The 27220-nt window shown below is 43.7% G+C and overlaps 1 protein-coding gene across 1 annotated transcript; it reads right to left on the minus strand.

Moving 5' to 3' along the window:
• ETFA (electron transfer flavoprotein subunit alpha) lies at positions 1 to 26968 on the minus strand. Its single transcript, XM_070953673.1, has 12 exons — positions 26862 to 26968; positions 20417 to 20566; positions 19231 to 19312; positions 19016 to 19098; positions 17598 to 17697; positions 15668 to 15778; positions 14719 to 14820; positions 13086 to 13154; positions 12083 to 12165; positions 4794 to 4859; positions 2032 to 2112; positions 1 to 274 (listed from the first exon to the last, which is right to left on the minus strand). The coding sequence occupies exons 1-12, from the start codon at positions 26910 to 26912 to the stop codon at positions 239 to 241; spliced, it is 1014 nt and encodes a 337-aa protein (XP_070809774.1). The 5' UTR covers positions 26913 to 26968; the 3' UTR covers positions 1 to 238.
• Between the last annotated feature and the right edge of the window lie 252 nt (positions 26969 to 27220).

Here is a 27220-nt window from a genome sequence, read left to right on the forward strand (position 1 = left end):
TAATACAAAATACAGCGGATGTGTGTTTATTAGAGAATTAGAAAAAAGAGTTCGGGAAATAACGAAGCCAAATGGAAATGAAAAGGGCAAAAATGGATGTATTGCAAGATCGTCATTGGCAATTTTGGTTTTGGCAATTTTAACATTTCTAGTTTGATAAAACATAATTTAAACTGCTTAAAAACAATTCCTCTTTGTGTGAAGAAATACTCCTTCCTTCCCTAACGTGGAATAGGTTTCATTTTTTTAATGCTGCTGTCATTTCGGGAACCACCTGGAAGCAACACAAAACAACAAAGCTTAACACCAGCCGAATATCAACGGGCAACAGACGTTTATCCAACTTTTAATCAATGTAAAAGAGATGCTTATTCATCCACGCTGGAAGCAACTAAATATTTGAATTCACTTTTTTTTAAAAAAAAATCATACTGGCAAAATGTACAAAATGTGTAAACCTGGACTGCCAATCAACTAAACTACTGATGTATTTCAGTTTCCGAGTTCATTGTTCGGACCACAGGAAGCTATTATAGACAAAAGATTTTAACTTTTGGAAGCAGTCAACTGAAAGAAGAAAAAAAAGGGCACTATTTGTGGAAATTGGTGCCAAGGAATGGCTCCTGATGACGGAACTGCCAAGGCTAAATACCCGGGCAGCTTAGGTGATTCCTTGTAGACATCGAAAGAGCGTTTAGAGGATGAGAACAGGTGGCATATTCCTTACCAGTTACACCTGAACACTTGCGCAAACTCCTTGTGTAAAATATCCGTTACCTTTACCTTTCCAGACGCTGTAAGGATGCCTTCGCTTGGAGAGATCCCAGCTGAACTCACTATCTGATGAATATAGCCTCTCAATTATTTAAGAGAGCTACATTTCCATTAAGTGGAAATAATGTGGTCGTACAAAATTTATTAAGGAAATTGTCTACATCGTGTTTCTTCCGAATGTCGCTTTGTCTCCAGCTTATTAAAAGGCCGGTGTTTACTGCCAAGCGATCACCGAGGAACAGCATTAACTGCTGGCAGAGTTCGGACCGTCTTCTCGCCTTGCGGGAATGTCCACTGGGCATAATTGGGGGAGGGGAGGGAAAAGCAAGATGGCGGCCGCAATGGTACATCGAAAGCTCCTGCAACTTTTTATGCATGTTGCATGGAATTGGGGGGAGTGGCCTTCACATCATTGTGGCCGCCATCTTGACAGTGCGATGCATTGATGATGCTCCCTAGTTGGGTAATGAAACGTCTGCAAAAAAAACGGCCAAGCTCAGAAAGCACCGAGGACCCCACAATAACTTGGTATAAGAACACAGTTTCTTGCTTCCTTGCAGGTCGGTCTTAAAAAAAAACTGATGAGATAAGATAGCCTTTATTGTCATTTTTTTTACTGTGAGCACACTGGCGCACCTTAAAAATGGAATTCTGTTACCTGCTTTCAACAGGTGATATACCACCTAATAATAACGATCAACAGATCCCCTAAATGTTGGCAGAGACGCTGGGTAAAACCTTTTCCAAGTCTCCAACGATCGTGTTTTATAGCAATCTCACCCAACTTGGCCTCTTGCATTGGTACCAAGACACATCTTCATATTCTTGAAAAAAAGAATATAGTCTACGGGGCAATAGATTATTGGGTTCATCAGAAGTCAATTGTGGCATTTTCACGTATGGTCGCTATCAAAATTGGAGGTCAAGAGTTGATACGTTTGGTGGATAAAAGCTTTCCATGGCTTGAAATATTAAGGGTCAGGATACCCACTGCTATCACCCTAGACCAGAGTCTTCAAACTTGGGCGTTTTAAGACTTGTGGACTTCAACTCCCAGAATTCTCGGAGAATTCTGGGAGTTGAAGTCCACAAGTCTTAAAGCGCCCAAGTTTGAAGACCTCTGCCCTAGACAGAAGTGAGAACTTCCATGCAGAACAAGGAGGACTAAACGTCCTGTTCGAAGTCTAATTCAACTCCCACCCCTGGCCTCAAGAAGAGGAATGTCTTTGGGCTGATTCCCCTGGAAGCAAGACTCACCTTGAACAGGTCAGCTACGATACCATAGTCTGCAACTTGGAATATGGGAGCTTCAGGGTCTTTGTTGATGGCAACGATGGTCTGTGAGAGAATGAAATGAGGCTATTTAGAGACACCTGGTTATTTACAAGGTAGTCTATAGACCAGAGGTCTTCAAACTTGGCCTCTTTAAGACTTATGGACTTCAACTTCCAGAATTCTCCAGCCAGCATAGCAGAGCATAGCTGGCTGGAGAATTCTGGGAGTTGAAGTCCACAAGTCTTAAAGCGGTTTGAAGTTTGAAGACCTCTGTTATAGACGGTGCAGGATTCTGCATGGCTTTGCTGCTATTGGCCTAAACCCAACAGCTTTTCCAAAATGAGTTTTCTTCCATTGTTCATAAAGCCGAAGTTCAAAAAGGAAGTGAATGGAAAAACTTTTCTCATAAATTCCAACACAGACAAATGTCAAAAGTTCCGGCTTGTGTGCCATCTTCTCTGCAACCCAGGAAGAGACCTCAAAGCAAAAATCTCTGCATAAGTAGACTCATCTTGCCTTTTCACTTTTATCCCAGTGGGATATATTGCAAGCATCCCCCCCCCCAAAAAATCCAAAGTGCTCCGCTTAACAGTAATAAATACAATTTTCTGGGGTCTTCCCAACTTACAGTCTAAGGAGCTAAAAGCTTAGAACTGGGAGCTACCAGTTTTTGCCAAACTTGGCAACTTTAAGAGAAGTGGCCTTCAATTCCCAGAATCCCTCATGCTGGCTGGGGGAATTCTGGGAATTGAAGTCCATCCCTCTTAAAAGTTGCTAAGATTGACCAGCATTGTCAGCCACCTTCACTCCACTGGATGAAATCATGGTCTACTTAGCTTAGCATCCATAAAGCGAGGAAGGGAGGGGCAGCGGGCCACCCTCTACTAAACCCATTTTCTACTGTTGTAAGTGAAGTAAATAATACATTTTAGTTGCAGAACGCTCTAGGGGATTCCCTAGGGGATTCCCTACACAATTACTCATAATGGCTGATATTTCTTAGCGTGAGGGAAAAGCCACTGAAGAGACAGTTAATGTGATTACAGAGAGTTCCTTTAAAACCCTTTTAAATAAACATTATTTGTTTGAGTAAAGGCGGGTGTCCCACATTGGCGGTTGTGATGCATATTTTGAGGGACAGGGAGCCGCAGCCGAGGGGTGAAAAAGCCACATGCGGCTCCAGAGCCGCAGGTTGCTGACCCCTGTCCTAGCCCAAATCAAATCAAGCCAAACAGATTTTCCTGTTCACTTCTGAAGACAGGGAGTGAAAGTTTAGTAAAAACGAAAAGTGCTCTCCTGTAACCTGAACTCTTTTGCAAAATCTAAAATAGATGGGAATTAATAGAATCGCTTCATACACCTTGAAATGGCTCAACTTTACTGACACTCATCAATTTATCATTATCGATACAAGTGCCTCCATTTTGGTCTGGAATTTTTAACATCAGGTGCCATTCCTTTATTACCATTATCACGCCAATTCTGGATCACTTATTACTTTTTAAGTGCATGCGGCTTAATCTAAATCACCCCTCTCCATCAAACTAAAATAGTTACCATTTCAGCGCCTAACATTAAAATGTTCATTCCACTTTTACAATTTCATAAAATATATGGGTAGCTTTTAGCTAACGTCACTTAGAGAGAAGGGAGGGTATGACTTTCAGATCTTTTTATTCTTCGATTTTAGAACAGGATCAATTTTCAAGGCAACCCAGAAGCAGATTTTACTACGATCAAGTGATGTTTAATCTCAGATAAACGTAAGACCTCATCCTTAAAAACATTTCCACGGTCAGATTCCCTGGACAAGACATCTTGCCTTAGGAGCAATCCACAAGTAAAACGCACTTGAATGTTACTAAACGATCTCCTTCAAGGGTTATGTTAAAATGTGCCCTGAATTAGCACTAGTTTGCTGCATAAATATTGCTATTTAAAAGCAAACATGGGATATTGTAATAAGCATTCTGTTGCACTGATTCGGAGCTCCTTAAAAATATTTCTGCAAGAAAGTGGAGGGGACGAATCTGATTTTATTATTTCAAAGAGAAAAAGCAGTGTGGAAAAAAGAATATTTTAGATGAACACGTAAATCCTTTATAGTTTTATACACTTGTATACAGCTTCAAGAGAAATGGGGGGTGGGTGGGAGAGGGTAACCTTTTGAAATTGCTGCCTAAAAAGGCGAGAAATATTTTTTAAAAAACAGTATAGAGTTTTTCCTTGGCATCACAGGTCAGGTTGGATAAGAATCTAAGACGGGTTAAGCACGGGTACTAACGAGTTAAGTTTTTAAAGCTTTTATCATTTTATATTAGGTTTCCATCTGAGTGGATAAATTGTGGAATATTCAAAGACGCCTTTTTTCTCCGCGCAATAGTAAATCCATAATTCAGGTTCTACATTGTCATGCATGAATTCATGCCTCACCGTCTGAAATATAGGAAAATGCATCGGGGCTACGGATCCTAATTTTATTTTCACATTAAAAACTCAAGTTCGTTTCTCACTCAAGTTTCCAGATTTGGCAGTCAAAAGGTTTACAGGATCGGCTCTATTAATAACGTTCTCATGTGAACTGCTGGAACGTTATGTGAGTTATTTGTAACTAATTTATTTTCGGAATAGAATTCAACTGGGGTCCTTTAGATTTTGTATTTTCAGGAACAACAACAAAAACCAATTTGGAAAGCAGAACCCATCCACTCCTCGTGGCAACACACAAAAGTTTTGTACTGTACCTTACTGTCTTTCATTCCAGCCAAATGCTGAATGGCTCCGGATATTCCTACAGCAATATATAATTCCTGCACGGGAAAAGAAAAAAAAGAATACAATATTTTAAAAACCTTTTAAGCTGACAAAGATTCTGCAAATTCTGCAGAAGTATGGGTAATCCTCGTCTTACGACCACAACTGAGCCCCAAATTTATGTTGTTAAGTGAGACACTTGTCAAGTGAATTTTGCTCCATTTAAGGACCTTTCCTGCCACAGTTGTTGAGTGAATCACTGCAGTTGATAAGTTAGTAACACGGTTGCTAAGTGAAACTGGCTTCCCCGTTGCCTTTGCTGATCAGGAGGTCGCAAAAGGGGATCGTGTGACCTTGGGAAAAGTTGAGTCAGTTGCCAAGCTGACTGAATTTTGATCACGTGACTTTGGGGATGCTGCAATGGTCGTAAGTCCCTTTTTTCAATGCCGTCGTAATTTTGAACGGTTGCTAAATGAACTGTTGTAACTCAAGGACTACTTGCATTGTGTCGGTGAGCTACCTCCGATTTCAGGGACAGCATTTGGAAGAAGCTAGGTTGCCTATCCACCTATGTCAGAGGTGTCAAGGCCCAGGGGCCGGATCCAGCCTGCGGGGTGCTTAGAACTGGCCCGTGAGGCCACCCCGGAAACAGCGAAGGACCAGCTGCGGTACCTCTGCCAGCATAAACGGGCTTCCGATCTCCGTTTTCGGCTGGGACGGCCTCCTGCAACCCTCTGCCAGTGAAAACGGAGCTCAGGAGGGCTGTGTGTGGTTGCCGGAGGCCGTCCCAGCCGAAAACGGAGATTGAGAGCCGGTTTTCACCAGCAGGGGCACTGTGGGCCTCCACAGGCGCCCCTGACATGAGTGACGTAGAGCTGGCCATGCCCACTTTAGCCACGCCCCCCCGAGGTCAAACACAACCCTGATGCGGCCCTCAATGAAATCGAGTTTGACACCCTTGACCCAGGGGTGAAATCCATCAGGTTCTGACAGGTTCCGGAGAACCGGTAGCGGAAATTTTGAGTAGTTTGGAGAACCGGCAAATACCACCTCTGGCTGGCCCCCGAGTGGGGTGGGAATGGAGATTTTGCAATATCCTTCCCCTGCCATGCCCACCAAGTCACGACCACAGAACCGGTAGTAAAAAAAATTTGGATTTCATCACTGCCCTGAGCTATATGATCCATGCGGTAGTTTTAGGGTTCGTTTTCCGTCAAATGTGACCGTCATTAAAATGTGTATTAATATCATATTTAGCGTAGCTGCTCAAACTAGTAACACCCAAAGAGGCATCGTTCACTTCCAGATTTAGCGAAGTCATGAAACAACACAGCAACGCATTTCTTCGCTGGAAGCTTTCGCCACAATCCTACATGAAGAAACTCTGCTGGCTTCCACTGGACTGATTCCCTCGTGCGCAGTAGGACGGCTTCCAAACAGGGTTTGCAAAGTGGCCTGTGCACCAGCTGTTGTTTGCCTGGAACAGCTGGTTTGGGGTGATTTGTTCCCGAATCAAAATAACGTCTCCGATCTGGATACAAACCAAATCAGAACAGATTTTGCAAGCAGATGTAACAGGAGTGGGGAGGGAGAGATGGAAAAAGCTCAGGTTTCCATACAGAAAATCATACCGCCTTCATTAAAAACAATTTAGCTGTAATTTTTTTCTTCTTCTTTTTCAACACTGTGGGGTCCTTGGTGCTCTCTGAGTTTGGTGGTTTGCATGCAGACATTTTATTACCCAACCAGGTAACAATATCAGTGCGATGAATGCGGGGTTTGCTTCCTGCTTATATACATAGTGTGCCCTGCCATTATTGGGGGAAGTGTGGGTTTCTCCTTGGTAGTTTCTTGATTTAGGGATTGTTTTCTGCTTCATTGTTTGTCTGGTGTTAATCCCTACTTATCTGGGTGTAGGCTGCTGGAGGGGATGTGTTCTGGTCTTTTTGTTTATGGGTTGTGTTTTTATTTTTATTTTTTTGTCTCTTTTGAATGTGATTTATTACTGTATCTCTATGCTAGGTAATTAATAGGGAGCAAACCCCAAACCACCACACTCACCAGCACTAATGAGGTTACTTAGCTGGGTTATGAAACGTCTGCAAGCAAACGACGAAGCTCAGAAAGCACCAAAATCCCCACAATTGTCCTCCTCCTCCACTCCGCAAACCCCACTCCCACAGACCCACAGAAAACACCGGGAGCCACAAAACCTGGATGGGCGTGGCCAACTCGACATCACTCACTTCTACCAGTCACATGACCACCACCCCCTAGCCACGCCTACCCAGCCGGTCATTAGGGCAGAGAACCGGTTGTTAAAAAACACCGGGAACCACAAAACCCTTTTGACATCTCTCTCTCTCCACTCCCTCTGTATCTCTCTATGTCTCTCTCTCTCCCTCTCTCTCTGTATCTCTCTGTCTCTGCCCTGGCCACTTCTCCATCCCCCACCGTCGCCCTTACCTTCTCAGGCCAGGCGAAGAGTAACTGGGAGGGGAGGGCGAGGCTAGCCAGTGATGGGATCACCCAAGAGGGAGCCACAGCAGAGGGCCCAAAGAGCCGCATGCAGCTCCAGAGCTGCAGGTTGCTGACACCCGCGCTAGGTCAAGCATTTTCATCCCTCTCTAATACTTTTTCACTTTAAGAACTTACAGGGCCTTTGATCAGCTGGTACACGTGATGACTCTTAAGAAGCTTGCTTGGGGTGTTCGCTTGAGTGCAGGGCCCTGCAAATTTAAGTTGGGTTCTTTTTTCTTTTCTTTTTTCTTTTTTTTTTTTTTGCTTTGTTCTCCTGGGAGACGCACATCAATTGCTTTCAGCTAAATGCACTCTCATATGAATATTTTAGTACAATTTAATGTTTCTGCACCAATCCCCAAGGAGCAGAGCATCAATTTGAGAACTCTCGGACTTAAAAGCCGTGTTGGATAATGCAGCCCGAACAAGGCTGTCAGCCTTAAAACTTAAATTCACAGGGCGGGGAAAGAGCCTAAACATTTTTTTTATCCTGGATACGGGCAAACAACGCTTTGAAGTTGTACCTTGAAAGCTTTCAAAAGGGATAAACAATTTCTTAATCGAAAGCAAATCCCTCCCCCCCAAATTTTAATCAGCCACAATAGTACCGGTTTACCAGTGGTAGTATGGTGATAAGAATAACCTGATACAGTGAGATGCGCTGTAGATTTTAAAAGTTAGGGCTGGGTGAAATAGAAGAAGCTTGAAGCGATCTTCATCGTTGCAGAAATGTTAGTGCAAAAATCTTCCAGGAATGCATGTTATTAAAAGTGTGAAGCTGCTCTCCACGTTATCAGTTTCCTAATGCACAACTCAAAACACAGGTTTGCATTTCTTAAGTACGGGGTACAAAAACGTGGATGCAAAATAAGAAAATATGCAACAACAAAAAAGTTGAATTAGAAAGAAGTCTTTATAACGATGTTAACTAATTTTTAAAGCAAACAGTTTATTTTATCTAAAGTCTGATTTTTTTTTTAAAGACAAAAGAAGAACAACTAAGATGATTGAAGGCCTGGAGACAAAAACATAGGAAGAACGGTTGCAGGAATTGGGTTTGGCCAGTCTAGAGAAAAGAAGGACTAGGGGAGACATGATAGCAGTCTTCCAATATTTGAGGGGCTGCCACAAAGAAGAGGGGGTCAACCTATTCTCCAAAGCACTTGAAGGCAGGAGAAGAAACAATGGATGGAAACTAATCAAGGAGAGAGAAGCAACCTGGAATTAAGGAGAAACTTCCTGACAGTGAGGACAATTAGCCAGTGGAACAGCTTGCCACCAGACATTGTGAGTGCTCCATCACTGGACGCTTTCAAGAAGAGACTGGACAGCCTCTGGAATGGTACAGGGCAGGAGTCTGCAGCCATTTGGACCCGTTTCCCACAGAACAGAAAACACCGGGAGCTACAAAACCCTTCCCGTGCCTGCCTATTTCTTGAGCAGCCACAAAACTAGCATATGTAGTTGAATTAAATGTTCTGTTTTCTTCTGAAACTTTTCCTTTCTTGGATTTATCAATGATTGGCCTACCAGGGTTTGAAAAGCTCAATAAATCGCGTGCCAGCAGGTGTCACACATTGGCAGTTGTGATGCATATTTTGAGTGACGGGGAGCCACAGCCGAGGGGTGAAAGAGCCACATGCGGCTCCAGAGCCACAGGTTGCTGACCCTCTGGTATAGGGCCTCCTGCTTGAGCAGGAGGTCGGACTAGAAGACCTCCAAGGTCCCTTCTGACTGATACTGAAAGTCACCTAGCAGAAAAAATCCAGATGGAAAGAAGACAGAACGCACATCCTTTCTTCACCGGCTGAACTCGGAAAGCATTTTAAGTGCAGCCACTGAATATCCAAATGACCTGGAAGTGATCTACATAGACCCCATCGGGAGAGCGTTCCGATGGGCATCGAGAGTGCAAACCAACTTCCAGCGGAGTTCAAACCAACATTAGGAAATGGGCCTCTCTCGGCAAAACTCCTTGGCACTCAACGCAAGTAGAGCAGAAACATCTGGCTTACAGTCACTGCTTCGTTGCTAACCATCAATGCAACTAATGGGGTTTTGCAAGTAAGTCCTTGACTCAGGTAGGGTCAACGCTTCTAGCCGGCTGTTGTAATTCTCACCCCCAAGTGACCCCAAGTGACCCTGGTTCAATCTCCCCTGAGCTGGGGGGGGGGCAACAGAGCCTGAATGTGTTCTGACCCGGCCCAGCCTTCGCAGAAGCAAGAAACAGAACTCCTCGCAAAGAAAAAAACCCTCTTTATTTACACCTTGTGAATGAACTGCATTCGCCAACAGAAAGTCCAGGCAAGGGTCTTGCAAGGAGTCAACTGAAGCAATAGGCCTTATCAGCTTGTTACTGATAATTTGCAAGGCCCGGAAGGGTTGCAGATTAAGTCAGTTCAAATAGACAAAACCTCCGTTCTGGCAAGGCAGTCTTTGTCACACAGAACACAATGAGCAAAATCTCCAGAAATACGAACAGTTGTCTGCTACGACCGCCACTCCCCTTTCTTCCTATTTATTCCCCAGCCAGGGAGGGGCCATTCAGCACCCACGTGTGCTTTGCTTCCCAAGTCGACTCCTCGTCCTCCGTTGTTCACCTCTCCTATCTGCTTTGCTTATACGTGCATCTGGAACAGGCCCCAGCTGTTCCTCCTCCTCACTCATCTCTGACTCCAAAGGTAGCTGCCTCTCTGGCTGGGAAATGCCGGATGGCTCCGGCTCTATCTCTGTCTGATGCTGAGCATCCATCAGAGCCTTCCCCAGGCTCCAGAACTGGCCCCCGTTCTTCCCCAGCCTCCTCATCGTCCGAGTCTGCCGCCAGCTCCGCAGGCAGCTGGTGGGCCACAACACTATGTTACACACAAACACACATCCCCAGTTGTTACTGTTTGCACTTCATAGGAATCATAGAGTTGGAAGGACCCAGAGAAGCTTCCATGCCTGTGCAGGAATTGAAAGTACTAAAGAGTAATCCTCCACTTACGATCACAATTGAACTCGACATTTCTGTTGCTAAGTGAGACAGTTAATTTTGCCCCATTGTACAACCTTTGGCACAGTCGTTAAGTGAAAAAGCAACTGACGACTGTTTTTCAGAGTTACAACCTTTGCAGAATCCCCATGCTCGTGTGATGAAAATTCAGATGCTTGGCAACTGGTTTGTATTTATGACGGCCACATGATCCCCTTTTGCGACCTTCTGACAAGCAAAGTCAAAGTGAAGCCAGATTCACTTAACAACCGGGTGATTAACTTATCAACTGCAGCTCAGAGCTGAGGGAGCTTCTCGGAGGAGAAACGAAACGTCTTCAAAGAAAAAACCAGAAAAGTCCAGTTGCCTTTGGGACAACCACGGCCTGGATGTGACTGAGGATCTCCGTAGACATTTTATCAGCTGCAGTGATTCACTTAACAACGGTGGCGAGAAAGGTCGTAAAATGGGACAAAACTCAGTATGTCTCATTTAAAAGCAGAAACCCTGGGCTCAATTGTGGCCATTGAGTTGAGGACTACCTGTAGGAATGATGCAACTCACATAACAGCTCTGTGACACCACACAAACACACAAACACACAAACAACCTTCGGGATGATATGGCTATGAATAAGGCCATTCTCCCCCTTCAATCTCCGCTGATTTCTTGGCCAGATCATAACCTGGGGGAAGAAGAGCTAAGCCACTTGTGGAAGTTCCCTAAACAGAAGACGGATCCATAAAGCAATCCCGGTTCCCCGATGATCGTAATGCCAACACAAAATTGTAAACCGAGGCTCACTTATTTTCCTGGCGCCGAATCCACCCTTAAGCTTTAACATCTATAGTAAAAGCCTTCCGGACAGCATATCCCTGTTGAATTGGGTGTTTTTCTTTCGCGGCTCTCCTCAAGTCAACAAACGAAGTGATGTTGTTTAGATCTGAATGTCCTGTTCTGAAGAATATCCCCCCCCCCCCCGGGCGTCTTTCTCAACCTTGGCAACTTTTGAGATAGGTGGACGTCAACGCTCAAGAATTCCCCGGCCAGCCATGAAGTTTAAGTCCACAGGTCTTAAAAATTGCCAAGGTTGGACACCGCTAGAAGGATCAGAATAGAGATTTAAGGGACCTTGGAGGTCTTCTAGTCCAGCCCCCTGATCAAGCAGGAGACCCTATACCCTTTCAGATAAGTGACTGTCTAGTCTCTTCTTAAAAACCTCCAGTGTTGGAGCATTCACAACTTCTGGTGGCAAGCTGTTCCACTGGTTAATTGTCCTCACTGTTAGGAAGTTTCTCCTCAATTCCAGGTTGCTTCTCTCCTTGATCGGTTTCCATCCATTTTTTCTTATCTTGCCTTCTGGTACTTTGGAAAATAAGTTGAAAACCCCCCCCCCCGCTTCTTTGAGGCAGCCCCTCAAATACTAGAAGACTGCAAAATTTTTAAGACTTGAGGATTCCCAGAAACCTCCAGCCAGGATGGATGGACTGCAGCTCCCCAAATTCACACCTGCTGCCCGGGGAATTCTGGGAGTTAAAGCCCCCTCCTCTTAACGATGAAAAACACTGGTATCAACAATCATCAAAGCAGAGACCCCCTACTACAACCAGCAAAAACTGAGCCCGGAAGGCAAGGTGATCCATTCTGAACAGATTTAACAAGCAGAGCTCCTCTCCAACCATATTCAAAATGAAGATCCACTCAACTTCAGGCAACTGACAATCGCAAATAGCCGTAGGAAGGAGACGCGAAGACGTTCCAACCACTTTGGTTTCCGAAACTTACCGGCGCTACGATTTTGCCCGTCTGTCCAACTTGCATGTCGTTGGGGACAAAGCCGGCATCCACTGCTGCTCGAGAAGCACCAACTACAAGCAAGGAAGATCGTTCAGCGCTTGGTCCCAATCCCTTCCCTGAGGTTAAGATTCCTTAATTTGGCCAATTTCCATCTCTAGATCCCGTCCCTGCCCTGGATTGACAGGACTGATAATATTCTAAAGCAGGGGTCTCCAATCTTGGCAACTTTAAGACTTTGTGGACTTCAACTCCCAGAATTCCTCAGCCAGCTTTGCTGAGGAATTTCTGTTGCTAAACGAGACAGTTGTTAAGTGAGTTTTGCACCCCATTTTACGACCTTTCTTGCCTCCGTCGTTAAATGAACCACTGCAGTTAAGTTAGCAACCTGGTTGTTAAGTGAATCTGGTTTCCCATTTTGACTTTGTTTGTTGGAAGGTCGCAAAAGGGGATCACAGGACCTTGGGACATTGCAACCGTCATAAATCTGAGTCAGGTGCCAAGTGTCCAAATTTTGACCACGTAACCATGGGGTCGCAAGTCAATTTTATCAGTGCCATTGTAAATTTGAGGAATTCTGGGAGTTGAAGTCCACAAGTCTTAAAGTTGCCAAGGATGGAGACCCCTGTTCTAAAGGGCCTTAAAAGACCAGTTAAAGAATATTTGAAGCTCAAGAGTTGAATGGTGGTGCCCTCTGAGCTTGATTCTTGATACAGACTTTTTGTGACCAGTCATACCATCCGTGTATGATGATCGCCATCACCATCAGAGCACTGATGACGTTACCTAGCTGGGTCGTGAAAAGTCTACAAGCCAACAAACCAAGCTCAGAGAGAGAGAGGACCAAGGACCCCACAGAGAAAGTAGCATCCCAAGCCAACCGATCCCTCACGTATCAATTGGCCAACCTTGAACCAGCCTCCCCACTTCAAAACCCCCAATAATAGAATATGAATTGTTTAAAGAATCAAAACTAAAAACACTTTTTTTTTACCTGCGGCGTGCAACTGATCAGCCAGGTCGTACAACAGCTTAAAGTTATCGCCGCTCTTCAAGCCTCGCCCTGAAAAATAAGAAAATTAAATCTATCCAAATTGAAGTCCAAACGGTGTCAAACAGATTCTCTTTTGGGGGCTGGCGAACTCTCTTTTACTGGAGATTTTTTTTTTTTTTTTTAAAAGGCAGGGATGGCTATTACTCAGGGATCTGAGAGCAGGGTGGATAAAAATCAATGATTTTTTTTAAAAAAATCAAAAAAATCAGATTTTTTTTATTTAAATCGGATTTTTTTGATTTTTATCGAATTTATTTTAATAAAAAACTTTTGGGGTAAAAATCTATCATAAGATAGTTTTCTATTTAAGATACGTAAATAATTTAGTTTATTCCACATGAAAAGGAGCTTAGTTCTGTAGCAGGAGGCTGTATATTCTGCAACACTGGGACTATCGGTGAGTGAACAGTGGGTCAAAGGAGTAGCAGAGATGACAGTTGCTCTTTAAAAATTATGATTTAAATCGAGCCTTTTTACTAGGGATTTAAATCACGGTTTAAATCAACTCGATTTAAATCAAATCCACCCTGTGTGAGTGGTGGGTTTTTTGCATTAGACCACGGGGTAGGACTAGATGATCTCCAAGCCCCTTTCAACTCCTGCATTCTGTACTCTGGCTTCTTCTGCCAAATTAATTCCTCCATGCACTTCCAGCAAAGGAACAGGAAGAATTCAGATGGCCGTTTTGCTGTGGTTATTTTCACAAAGCAAGTCTTGCTTTGAGATTAACGGGCTTATTTCCTGATCCGTGCACCACAAAATCAACAGGACTTAAATCTTGGCAAAACGTCAAGAAACATTTCACCGCTTTCTTTTAAGGTAGAGAGACCGAGTGAGATTCAGCCTTACAGAATTATCTGCCCACTGTGACCAATGAAGTGCGGATGAGTTTGGAAATTAAGACTTTTATTGGGAGTCCTTCACCAATTGTTAAGTCAAAAGTTGGTATTTACGGTGATTAATGTCACATACATCTTGGTAGACTGTGCAGAAGGGGTTTCTCCCTTTACCTCTGGCTGGAAGCTTCTAAGTTAGAACTATTAAGGCAGTGTTTCTCAACTTTGGAAGCTTGAAGATGGGTGGACTTCAACTCCCAGAATCCCCCAGCCAGCGCTGCTGGCTAGGGGATTCTGGGAGTTGAAGTCCACCCATCTTCAAGCTACCAAGGTTGAGAAACACTTTCCTCGGGTATACACTTTTTTAAAATGCAGGTAGTCTTTGACTTGCGACCATTTCTGTTGCTAAACGAGACAGCTGTTAAGTGAGTTTTGCACCCCATTTTACGACCTTTCTTGCCACAGTCGTTAAATGAACCACTGCAGTTAAGTTAGTAACCTGGCTGTTAAGTGAATCTGGTTTCTCCCTTTGACTTTGTCGGAAGATCACAAAAGGGCCTGTCATAAATATGAGTCAGGTGCCAAGCGTCCAAATTTTGACCAGGTAACCATGGGGTCGTAAGTCAATTTTATCGGCGCCATTGAACGGTCACTATATGGAATGGCTGTAAGACAAGGATTACCTGTATACACTCTCCCTTTTGAATTTGAATGAACTTTGATTAATCACTACTCACCACCTGATACAACCACTTTTGCACTAGTAAGTTCTGGCCGGTCACTTTTGGTTAATTTCTGCTCAATCCATTCCGACTGGCCAACAGGTGCAGGGGCCGATACTGTGGATATTAACAAGGCAGTAATTAAAAATTAATCCTGACACTTAAGAGAGGCTGAATATTACTGCAGAGTCCAAGGTATTCCCCAGCTATTACTTCTAAGCCAAAATACTCTTCTCTAAAAACAGATTTTAAACGGGATTATAAATAGAAGAGCCGTAATCAGATTAGCACTCATTTCATAGGAGGATGGACTTCACTCCACAGAAACTTATTATCACAAATCTGAATCTAGTGTAAAACATTCCCTTCAAGCACTGATGATGTTCCCTAGTTGGGTAATGAAATGTCTCCAAGAAAACAGCCAAGCTCAGAGAGCACCAAGGACCCATTAAAAGTAGTTTACTCCAACTGCTTTCTACCATTCTACCATTTTCAACCATGACATTTAGGATTGACATCTTGGCAGGGTGAAGGTTCGAGTCTAAATCTTAGTAGCTTTCTAAAACGAGTTAGATATTGAAAGATGCGGCATCCAAGAATTCTACACGCCTTGCATTTCCACAAAATATCCACCTAGATTTTCTAAACCCAGAAAAGGAGCACAGATCAAACCTTCTAAAGAACTTTGAGAATCGGAAAATGTAAGAGAGGGGTGTGCAAGAAACATGTGTAACTACCCTGTTTCCCCCAAAATAAGACATCCCCTGATAATAAGCCCAATTGGGCTTTTGAGTGCATGGCAATAAGGCCAAGCACTTATTTCAGAGTTCAAAAAAATATAAAACAGGGTCTTATTTTTGGGGAAACATGGTATATTAGAGAGCAAGTTTCGGTATTTAATAAATGTTTTAACCCAATGACATTTGAAGCAAAAGAAGGCAAAAAAAAACCACACCCCACTCACTTTTTTCTATGGCTGCGCTGCCCCCACTCGTTGGGGCAGCCTCAAAGGAAGTCCCTCGGACAGAAAGGACCTTGATTTTCTCATCACACTTCACAGTGCACAGAGCATTGCCTGACACAAACAAAAACCCAGGGGAAAAAAAAGAGTTAAATGCAGCTGCACCCAGACCAAGCCTTGTCTGTTGTTCAGAGGAAACTACCGTATTTTTCAGACTAGAAGACGCACCTGAATATAAGACGCACCTAAATTTAGAAAACAACCAAAAAAAGGTTTTGGCCTACCTTTTTTGGGGGCCTTTTCCAGTCTTTTTTTGGCCTGTTTTGGGGGCTTTTTTCAGGCCATTTTCAAGGCTTTTTGGGGGCCGTTTTTGAGGCTTTTTTCGGCCCGCTTTCAAGGCTTTTGGGGGGCCGTTTTTGAGGCTTTTTTCGGCCCGTTTGGCCAAAAAATAAATATTTTCAAAAGAAATATATTTCAAAAGAAATATAAATGTAGGCACAGTGCAAATGAGCTACTTAGAAAAGAGGGAAAAAAGAAATCCAGAAGGAGGGAGGGAGGGAGGGAGGGAGGGAGGGAGGAAGGAAGGAAGGAAGGAAGGAAGGAAGGAAGGAAGGAAGGAAGGAGAGAAGAAAGGAGGAGGAGGAAGAAGAAGAACAGAATAGAACAGAATAACAGAGTTGGGAAGGACCTTGGAGGTCTTCTAGTCCAACCCCCTGCTTAGGCAGGAAACCCTACAGCACTTCAGACAATGGTTATCCAACCTCTTCTTAAAAACTTCCAGTGTTGGAGCATTCATAATTTCTGGAGGCAAGTAGTTCCACTGATTAATTGTTCTAACTCTCAGGAAATTTCTCCTTAGTTCTCAGTTGCTTCTCTCCTTGATTAGTTTCCACCCGTTGCTTCTTGTCCTGCCCTCAGGTGCTTTGGAGAATAGCTTGACTCCCTCTTCTTTGGGGCAGCCCTGAGATATTGGAAGACTGCTATCCTGTCACCCCTAGTCCTTCTTTTCATTAAACTAGACATGCCCAGTTCCTGCAACCATTCTTCATATGTTTTAGCCTCCAGTCCCCTAAGAGGAGAAGGAGAAAGAGGAGGAGGAGGGGGAGAAAGCGGAGGAAGAAGAGGAAGAAGAGAAGAAGGAGAAAGAGGAGAGGGAGAGAAGAGGAAGGTGAGAAGGAAAAGGAGGAGAAAGGTGAGGAGGAGGAGGAGGAGGGAGGAACTCGAGGAGGGAGGGAAGGAGGGAAGAAAGGAGGAGAAGAAGAGATTATCCACTGGTACACCAGCATAATGATTTTTAAAAAGGAAATTATTAGACAGTGATTCAAGCCTTTCTCTATGCAATCCATCAATCTCCAAGGCAGGACAGCATTGACCAAAGGAGAAAAAAAGAGAGACTGCCATAACAAATTTAAAACGACATAAAAGCTCATGTTTCCATGTCCAAATTACATTAGGGGATCAGATAAACGTAATGAGGCTAGACAAGTATTTGGGCTGCACAATAATTAGGGAGAAGTCAATTAAATATTACAAATAATTGTATCAATGTCCTGCTAACCAAGAAAAATAACCCTACGTAGATTGGCTGAAATCCAAACTAATGTGCACCCCCCGTGAAATAAGAGGGATGAAGCCGGATGGCTGAGGGTTGGCAAAATCTGATCAGAAGTGCATTAACGAGAACGCAATATAAATTTCCTAAAATAAAATAAATAAATGCGTATCAGGAATGTCTGCAGATTTGGTTAATTAAGCTCTCCACTTTCTCAGAAACACTGAGCTACAATCCTACAGGACATTCAAAGGATCCCGTCAGCTGTGTCGGAAAAATCATTTCTGGTTCTCCAGATCCTACAGTTTCCTATTATTATTATTTTTGGGGGGGAGCTTCTGTAGGTCACTGGTAGCCCCGAAAAGGCCCGCAAAGCCTCACCTGCATAAATAGTCCTCACAAAAGTATCGGGTGACTTGATTTCGATGATCTCTGAGATGGGAGCGACATCCAATTTAGCTGCCACTCTGGGAAGCAGGTTCTAAGTATTAAAAACACACCGGGGGTCAGAACAACAACTCAGCAACCCCAAGACAAAACTAAGTGGAAGTTCGGAATTCTACCCTGGAAATTAAAGGTGAAGGTAAAAGTTCCCCTTGCACATATGTGCTAGTTGTTCTCGACTCTAGGGGGCGGTGCTCATCTCCGTTTCAAAGGCAAAGACCTAGCGCTGTCCGAAGATGTCTCCATGGTCATGTGGCCGGCATGACTCAACGCCAAAGGCGCACAGAACGCTGTTACCTTCCCACCAAAGGTGGTCCCTATTTTTCTACTTGCATTTTTTACCTGCTTTCGAACTGCTAGGTTGGCAGAAGCCGGGACAAGTCACGGGAGCTCACCCCATTACGCGGTGCTAGGGATTCGAACCGCTGAACTGCTGACCTTTCGATCGACAAGCTCAGCATCTTAGCCACTGAGCCACCGCGTCCCACCCTGGAAATTACAGATACATTTAAGAAGTATATTTAGGGCTTCTGGGTGACCCAAGCTCCATTAAGGCAAGGTTGATGGATTGAAAACAGATGCAATATTCTGGCAGTGCCCCCAATATTCAGAGTCCTATTTACAAGCAGCCCTTAACTTACTACTGCTTGCTTAAACACCATTTAAAACTCTAAAGGACCCACCAACATTTATTTACCAGCTGGTTCCATAGTTAGGATGACTGGCCGGACAAGCGAAGTCAACGGGGGAAGCCAGATTCGTTTAATGACCGCATGATTGGCTTAAAAAACTGCAGTGATCCACTTAACAGTCAACGTAATGATTTGCTTTACAACTGTCATGCCATGCAACTGTACAGGTAGTTCTCGACTTACAACAGTTCACTTAGTGACCCTTCGAAGATGCAACGGAGCTGAAAAAAGTGATTTAGCGCCGTTTCTCACACTGACGACCCTTGCACCATCCCCGTGGTCACATGATCAAAAGTCAGATGATTGGCAATGGATTCAAATTTATGACGGTTGCAGTGTCCCGGGGGGGGGGTGTCACGTGCTCCCCTTTTGCAACATGCTGACAAGCAAAGTCAATGGGGGAGTCCAGATTCATTTAACGACCACGTGACTAACTTAACAGCAGTGGCAAGAAAATTTATAACGTGGGGGCAAAACTCACTTAGCAAATGTTTCAGTTAGCGACATAAATTTTGGGCTCAATTGTGGTCGCAACCCGAGGACTACCTGCAATTTCCAGGCCCAATTACAGTCGAGGACTACCGATATATATATATATAGTGGTTCGATGTCTTTGGAGCAACAGATTCCTGGGTGGTTTAAAAACTCAATTTAAAATCTCACCTTCCCAAAGGCAGATGCTCCGGCACAGATGTGTGTGCAACTGAGCTTTTTCTGAATTTCCAAAATCAGGGGCGTCAGTTCCTCTGGAGAGAAAATGCAAACCGGTCAGAGCAACTTTACTTTTTTCTTTTTTTTAAGGAGGGTCTGGGACAAAAGATTAGTCTGCCAAGGATTTCAATACAAAATCAATCCGCTTGGGAAAAAAAAAGACTCACCAGCCAGAAATCCTTTATATGCATCGTGTTGGGCAAAAAGTACCTTGGAAACTCCCGGTACTTTGCTCAGCTCTTGTGCCACCTATGAGAAGCAGATCGTGAGGTCAGTGTCCCCCAATTCCCAGAATTCCTAGCTGTCTCCACACATCTGGAATGTTAAGATTATTATTGGTACAGGGCAGTGTTTGTCAACTTTGGCAGCTCTGAGATGTGTGGACTTCAATTCCCAGAATTCCCCAGCCAGCCAGTCATGCTAGCTGGGGAATTCTGGGAATTGAAGTCCATTGGCTTGAGTTAAATTTTAAACTGATTTTAAATTGGAATTGTTTTAATTACGGCCAAAATATTTAATTATTTTAAACAGTTTTTAGATTTTGTATGTCTTGTTTTTACTTTGGTTGTTCACCGCCCTGAGTCCTATATTGGAGAAGGGCGGTATAGAAATTTAAACAAATAAATAATAAATAAATATATCTCAAGAGTTGCCAAGGTGGAGAAATACTGGTCTAAGGAATGCATTTCTCTCTGCCCTAAATGTTGGTGAGAAAATAATTACATAGGGGGGGATGCAGAACTGTAATTAAGAGCAGTTTCTCAACTTTAAGACATGTGGACTTCATCTCCCAGAATTCCATGATGGCTGGGGAATTCTGGGAGTTGGGAGTTACCAAGGTTGAAAAATATTGATTTAGAGCTAGGACAGGGGTCTGCAACCTTAAACACTCAAAAGAGCCATTTGGACCCGTTTCACCACAGAAAAGAAAACACCGGGAGCCACAAAACCTTGTGCCTGACTATTTCTTGAGCGGCCACAAAACTAGCATATGTAGTTGAATTAAACGTTCTGTTGTCTACTGAAACTTTTCTTTTCTTGGATTCATCCATGGTTGGCCTACCGCTGGCGGGTGTGACACATTGGCGGTTGTGATGCATATTTCGAGTGACAGGGAGCCACAGCAGAGGGATGAAAGAGCCACATGCGGCTCCAGAGCCGCAGGTTGCTGACCCAAGCTAGGATATTCTCAATTCTTTCAGGCCTACTGAGATATCTTAGACAGCTCCAACATTAGAATTGTTTTAAATTTCTGTACTCACGCTTGAAAAAAACTCCCACCAAACTAATTAGCATTTTAACCAGCAAGTTATAAATGACACCAAAAAAAAGCACACTTTTTTTTTCTTTTACCTTTTCACAATTGGTCCCTGCTACTAAACAGGAGACTTCACCCCCGAGTCGTTTTGCCGCAGTAATGGTGTTCAAAGTAATTGGTGTCAGGGCCTCGTTGGCGTGTTCAGCAATTACCAGCGTACTCTGAAACCGGTGAAGCAATGAAACCTGGAAAAGACAAAGCAGGGATTAAAAATCAAAAATACCTGAAGTTCTGCACGGACGAATAAGGCATGCCACAAATTTTAGCATTCATTTGCTGTTCTGTATTCATCAACAGGATAAATTATTTTTATAATTTTTATCATCCCAAAACAATCCACTGCGAGGTGATTATGGTTATAAACCATGGAAGATTGTCGTAACATAAACTACCACGCTTAATATTCTGAGTTGGTAGATAAATGTTTTCAACGTCCCCAGTTTAAGGGCTGAAGAAGGCCTGGGCAAAATTCACCCGAGCATCTTCCATACTTAAAAGACAATTATAAAGTGTGGAATAGGTTTTATACATGGTTGGAAAACAGAAATCAAATTAAGAAATAAGAATATAAAGTGAAATTAGATATTAACATACTGGATATAAATGTAAATAATGATCCTGCTAACAAAACAGTTAATTATGAATATTTAAAAATAAAGAGAAGGAGCGGGAGGATAAAAGCTAAGAGTAAAGACAAAAGTCGATGCAGAAAGTTGTAAAACTGTATATATCTGTTGTTAGTATTGTATTTTAATGTCTGGTGTACGTGTGTTTTTGTTTTTTATTTTTGTCTCTTGATTTCTTTTGCTATTGTGTATTTGGTTTTAAAATGCAAAATACTCAATAAAAATTATCTTTTTAAAAAAATAAATGACAATTAGAATTTGGATCTCCTTTGGCCTTAATTGGGCGGGGGGTTGGACTAGATGACCTACAAGGTCCCTTCCAACTCTGTTAATCTGTATCTGTATCTAATCCATTACCTTAACCACTATGCCACGGTGCCTCTCGGTCTATGAAATACCATGCCAAAAATAAGCAGAGGGCACATAACAGTGGAAATAAGAACACTGCAAGGCAGTCCTTGACACAACAGTTCTGTTGTGACCGTTTGAAGTTACAACGGCACAGAAAAGAGCGATTTATGACAGTTTCTCACACTTATGACTGTTGCAGCATTCCCATGGTCACGTGATCAAAACTCAAGACGATTGACAACTGGTTCATATTTATGACAGTCGCTATGCCCCAAGGTCATGTGATCACCTTTTGCGACCTTCTGACAAGCAATGGGGAAAGCCAGATTCACTTAACAACCACCTTACTAACTTAACGACTGTGGCAAGAAAGCTCGTAACACGGGGTAAAATTCAGTTAACAACTGTCTCAATTAGCGACCGAAATTTTGGGCTCAATTGTGGTCGTTAAGTCGAGGACTACCTGTACACAGGGGTTTTTTTCCCAATTAGCGAAAACCGAAGACATTCCTTGCTATTCATTTCCCCGCTTAGAACAACCGATTCTCCAATTTATTAGATTCCCCCCCCCCAAACTTTAAAGTTCACTGCAAATTCATAACTACCTTTTTCAATTGCTTCATTACTAGCTCAACATAAAAAGAGATTTTATTGAGACCTCCAAGTTATGAAGGTGCCCTGGATGATGTGCTCAGTGATCCATGATTTAAGACCTCGTGGGAAGAATAGTGCCGGGTTCTGTTGGATGCTTCATGTTCCAACGTTAAGGGTATTAAATCATCAAAAGGTGTAAAAAGATTTTTAAATCATTTGAGGTGAATTACCAGGAAGGAATTACTTATTTCCAAGGTACATCAAAAAGAGAGCATTTTTGATAACGCTCCATCCATCATTTCCCAGAAAAAGTTACAAGGCCACAGAGCGGCTGCCTGAAGAATAAATCTTATCTCTTCGTGGCAAAATGCCCACATTTCCTTAAATTTATAGGCCTGTCACAAAGGGAAATATGCTGTAACCGCTAAAAGTTGGGAGGTTTAAGTTTCCAGCGGGAACTGAGAGGCCCTTGAAAAGTCCATCCAGTTATTCAATTGATTTGGAAAAATGGCAACAACTATGGGAAAGGAATTATAAATTAACGGTGTCCACTGCATATAAGGAAATCAATACAAAATGTTTTATAGATGGCATATGCGACCTGAGAAATTAGCAAAATTTAAAGAAAAATTAAAGAAAAATTTAATTTAAAAATTTAAATTAGCAAAATTTAAAGAAAAATCAGCTAAATGTTGGAAGGGTCATCAACTACCAGGATCATATTATCATATGTGGTAGACATGTCCGGAAGCTAAAAACTATTGGATTAAATTTAAGACTTGGTTGGAGGAAATGATAGATCAACGTACTGAATTTAAACCAGAGCTGTTCCTACTGGGTATCCTACCTGAAAAAATTAGCAAGGAAAAAGTTTATCTGATAATACATGTAATAATAGCTGCAAGGATTGTCTATGCACAAAATTGGAAAGCGGAGAAAATACCCTTGGAAGAAGTAATAAAAAAAAATATTAAGATTGTGCAGAAATGCATAGATTAACTTTGATGATTAAAGATAGAGAAGACTCAGAATATTTTAAAATATGGAATGATTTTTATTATTGGTTGGAGAAGAGATATAAATGATGAATTATATAAGTATGTAAAAATATGGGATGAGTTGAATATTATGTTAGTGAAGAATTGATATTGTGGACTGGATAAGGATCAAGATAGAAGTAATGACAACTATACAGAAAAAGAAAGAACTTTAGAAGTTAATAAAAAACTTTTTTTTTTTAAAAAAAAAAAGAAAAGTCCATCCAGTGTTCCCCGGAGAAGATGTCTCTTTTATTTATTCATAAAATACCCAGGGTAGAATTCGTGATGATGGGATCAAATGATACTTTTCTGCAGCCGCGTCTTCAACTTCTGAGCCCAAAATTTCTGTTGTTAAGGGAGACATTTTGGTTAAGTGGGTTTTGCCCCTTTTTACGAGCTTTCTCGCCTCCATTGTTAAGTGAATTGCTGCGGTTGACAAAGTGAGTAACCCAGTTGTTAAGTGAATCGGGCTTCCCCGTTCAGGTGGTTGCCAAACGGGAGTGCGTGACCACGGGGTACTGCAACCGTCGTAAGTGTGAGTCGGTTGCCAAGCGTCTGGATTTTGACCCACAGGGATGTTGTAAGGGTGCAAAACAATCATAATTCGGTCTTTTTCAGTTCCGGTCACTAAACGAACTGTTGTAAAGCGAGGACTACCTGTGTACATTTCCCCTTGAAGTGATCTCTCTGCCTTTGTGGAAAAGGAAAGGTCTTACCCAGAATGTAGACCAGCTGATTCGCTGCTGCTGCTGGTTATCACCTTTTTTCCTGAAACCTTCTGAATTATTTGTCTTGGGATTTCTTTTATCAGTGCCACGCATTCATAGGGACCTTTCTTATTACTAGATATATAGTTTGTTATCAGTCATGCCCTTGCTCTGTTTTTAAGATTTTTAAAAGCATGGGGTTTTTTTTGTATCTTTCCACGTCCTTCCTTAAAAAACGGAACCTATAATTACGCTCAATGTGTTTTTAAAAGGTTGGTTTCTTCTCTATCCTATTCCAACCTTGCTCTCTTTGAAAGGCGATCCACTTTTGACCTATTAGGAACCCAGCCAGGAAAGAGGGAGGATCGGACTACGGGGTCCTGGCCAGTGGCGGGATTCCAATTAAGCATTAACAGAGCAGCCCGCCAGAAAGCACAATTTTCTCGCCCGGCCTGCTTGTGCAAAATGTAGGGTTTCCCCACCCATGACGGCTTCATTAAGCAAAACTTCACCAACAGGCTCTGCTACCTCCTTCACTGCTTCAGCCCACGAATCTCTTTGAGGTGTCCGGGCGTTGCTGCCTCCTGGGCTCTTGCGCTCGGGCCCTGATGCAAAACTGCGGGAGAGAACATCCACCGGCAGGGTATTTCTTTAAATTAAAGCTTGAGTGCCGCATAATTCACCCGTGACACATTGATGGGTACTTTGCTGGGAATGTATAAACGCACAGTGGAAGTAAGATGGCTCTATTCACGTTTATAGAGCTGGTTTCCACAGGCTTAAAGCTGGGGTTTTTGAACCTTCTCAGAAAATAAATCCCCCAAATTCCTGACCTAATGAGAGAAAATGGACTTTATTTGAGGACATTTTAGTTTTTCTTTTAGCTCTTTTACCTGCCATGCAACCCCCGCTAAACCCAGTTTGAGAAATCTTGGTTTAAAAGTCCAGCAGATACACTCTGTAAGACCTATTCAAGCAAAGGATCAAGATTTGAGAAGGAGAATGCTTTAATCTGAATTCCTACACTGCAGGGGTGGTGTTCTTTCCGCTTCCACAAGCCCAACGGACAGCCTGTCTTAAGCTAACAGAGGGCGCTCTCTAGTTTTGTAAATTCCATGCATTACTGTCAGCAAAAAACGCAAGTTTCAAAAGTGGCCTCTAATTCAGTATCAAAGGTAAACTGTTGCTCCCACTTCTAGGGAAACCATCTCAGGTGGGTCCATGGTCAATTTTCGCAAACTAACCACCACAAAAGCTACAATGCCACGTTGAAGACCCAGCCATCCTGTCATGGCACCTCACACCAAATGTCCAGCTGGCGAAATCCAGAAAAAGAAACTCCTGGGATATTATTTTTCCAAGAATATGTAACTTTACCGAATAAACCACATTGGCACAGAAGAAGCAAAACCAGCTCTAGATTTCCCACGCCAAAGCGGGCATAGTTAATTCCTTCTTTTTCTTTACGGGCCGCACACGTCCACCCATGCTCATTTCTATCCTTCGCATGGTGACGTCGCAACTTATGTGATGTTGTTGTCAATGACAATATGAGGAAGCTATGAACTTTGGAGCTGAAGGGTTGATACCTGGGTTTTTGGTTTTTTTTTTTTTGATGTCCTGATGTTTTGTGGGCAGCTGTGGCTGGCATCTTCGGAGGCAAAGCCAACTCCTTTGTAGCCTACCTCTGAGCTGCCAAGACACCAGAAAATTAGACCACGGCCATTCAGCCCCCTGGTCGATTGACCCCACCCGTGAAAGCCGACCCAGAATAACCAGTATGAAGGTTGACATGCCAGGGACAGGCCAGGAACATTCCTCAAGAGCTTTCCAGGGCTTTGCAGAAACTATACACAACAAGTCGCTTGAATTCATATGCCACTCAGAGATGCCTGGATATAATTTAGCAACTATATATAAATGTACCCCCCAATTTTTTTTTTAAAATAATAAATATCAATAAGATGCAGACAATCTATCGGATGTGGTCACTAAGAGCTGGAAATCGCCTTCCAACAGTTCATTTAGTGACCGTCCGAAGTTACAACAGCACTGAAAAGTGTGACATGACCGTTTTCCCACGCTTAATGGCATCCCCACGATCACGCATGATCAAAATTCAAGACGCTTGGCCACCGACTCCTATTTATGACGGTTGCAGGGATTACCTGAACCCCTTTTGCGACCTTCACGGGGGAAGCCGGATTCACTTAACCACTTGGGAGGGAGAGGGTGGGGGGAGCAAGAAAGGTGGTAAAATGGGACAAGACGCCCTTAACCAATGTCTCGCTTAGCAACAGAAATGTTGGGCTCCATGGTGGTCGTAAGTCGAGGACTTATGTTTTTAATGTTTTTAAATTTTTCAATGTCTTTTTATAATGATTTTTTAAATGTATTGTGAGCCACTCTGAGTCTTCGGAGAGGGGCGGCATATAAATTTAATTAATTAAATTACGTGTAACTTGATAAATCCAGCCGTTAAAATGTAGATAAAAGAAACCAAGCCGTCAAATCCCAAATCTGGGTGCTCCAAAGGGCGGCATTTCTTCAGAGAGGATTTGGTGGGGAGGGGGTGTTGTTGTTGTTGGGGAGGGGTCCCACATCCGATTCTCAGGACCCTCAAGAGTATCCGGGGCTGTGACGGAGCCACCTGGGCACGTGCCCAGAATAAAGGTGGGGGGGAGGGGGCATTGAAAGTGGCCCATGCCATCCTGCCCCCCCCCTTGGGGTGCCCCCCCAGACCCTTCACTGGGGCACACAGAGGGGACCCCTTTTCTGACCCCAATTTAGGCAGCCATGCTGCAAATGGACCGCATTGGGGGCCCAGAGGGGGCACCCCCATTTTGCAATGACTTTAAAAGATGGGGGAGGGGCTCCCAGGGGAGAGGGGCGTGTCTGTGGTTATTCCCGCCCCCAAAGACACCCCCCCTTTTAAGTGGGACAAACCTGGATCATTGCCAGCCCCACTTTGCCCTCCCTGTCCTACCCTGCAGGGCCGGCAGAAGAGGAGAGGGAGGGGCTTTGAGGGCCACGCCCCCTCTCAGGAGCCCCTCCCACCACTGTCCTCAGCTAGCGTGACCTTTGCCCTTGGGAACGCGGCCGGCCTACCCTGCAGGGCCGGCCGTCAGGAAGGCCGGGCCCGTGGCTTCAGCCGCCACTCACCGCTCTCCGCCCCAGGCGCTGCGCCCTGAGGAAGCCCCGAAGCGCGGTCATGGCGACGAACCCGGACGGCGAGCCTTCTTCTTCTTCCTCCTCCTCCTCCTCCTCCTCCTTCGCCTCAGGAGCCGCCCCCGTCCCGTCTCATCTCGCGAGAGTTTCTGGGGAACGAGGGGCGGAGCCGAGTCCGCCATTGAGGTGGAGGGGCGGGGGAAAAAAGAAGGAACAGCGGCGGCGCTGCTCATTGGTGGACGGCGGCCAATCAGCGAAAGAGGCGGGAACGCCAATTTTTTTCGCCCAGTCGATCCGCCGTTGACACGAGCTAGAAAGGGGCGTGGTGACTTTTGACGGAGTGGCCAATCAGG

The sequence above is a fragment of the Pituophis catenifer genome, unplaced genomic scaffold (assembly GCF_029215685.1).
Source record: "Pituophis catenifer annectens isolate HBS135680 unplaced genomic scaffold, rPitCat1.0.hap2 SCAF_14, whole genome shotgun sequence".
In the NCBI taxonomy this organism is placed as follows: domain Eukaryota; kingdom Metazoa; phylum Chordata; class Lepidosauria; order Squamata; family Colubridae; genus Pituophis; species Pituophis catenifer.

Excerpts from the sequence above, each read along its gene's own strand:
- ETFA (XM_070953673.1), bottom strand. The coding sequence starts at position 26,912 with ATGACCGCGCTTCGGGGCTTCCTCAGGGCGCAGCGCCTGGGGCGGAGA. Across the intron at positions 13,155-14,718 it reads AAAAGTGGTTGTATCAGGTG|GGCGAGGCTTGAAGAGCGGC; the intron begins GTGAGTAGTGAT and ends CTTATTTTTCAG. Across the intron at positions 12,166-13,085 it reads TGATCAGTTGCACGCCGCAG|TTGGTGCTTCTCGAGCAGCA; the intron begins GTAAAAAAAAAG and ends CCTTGCTTGTAG.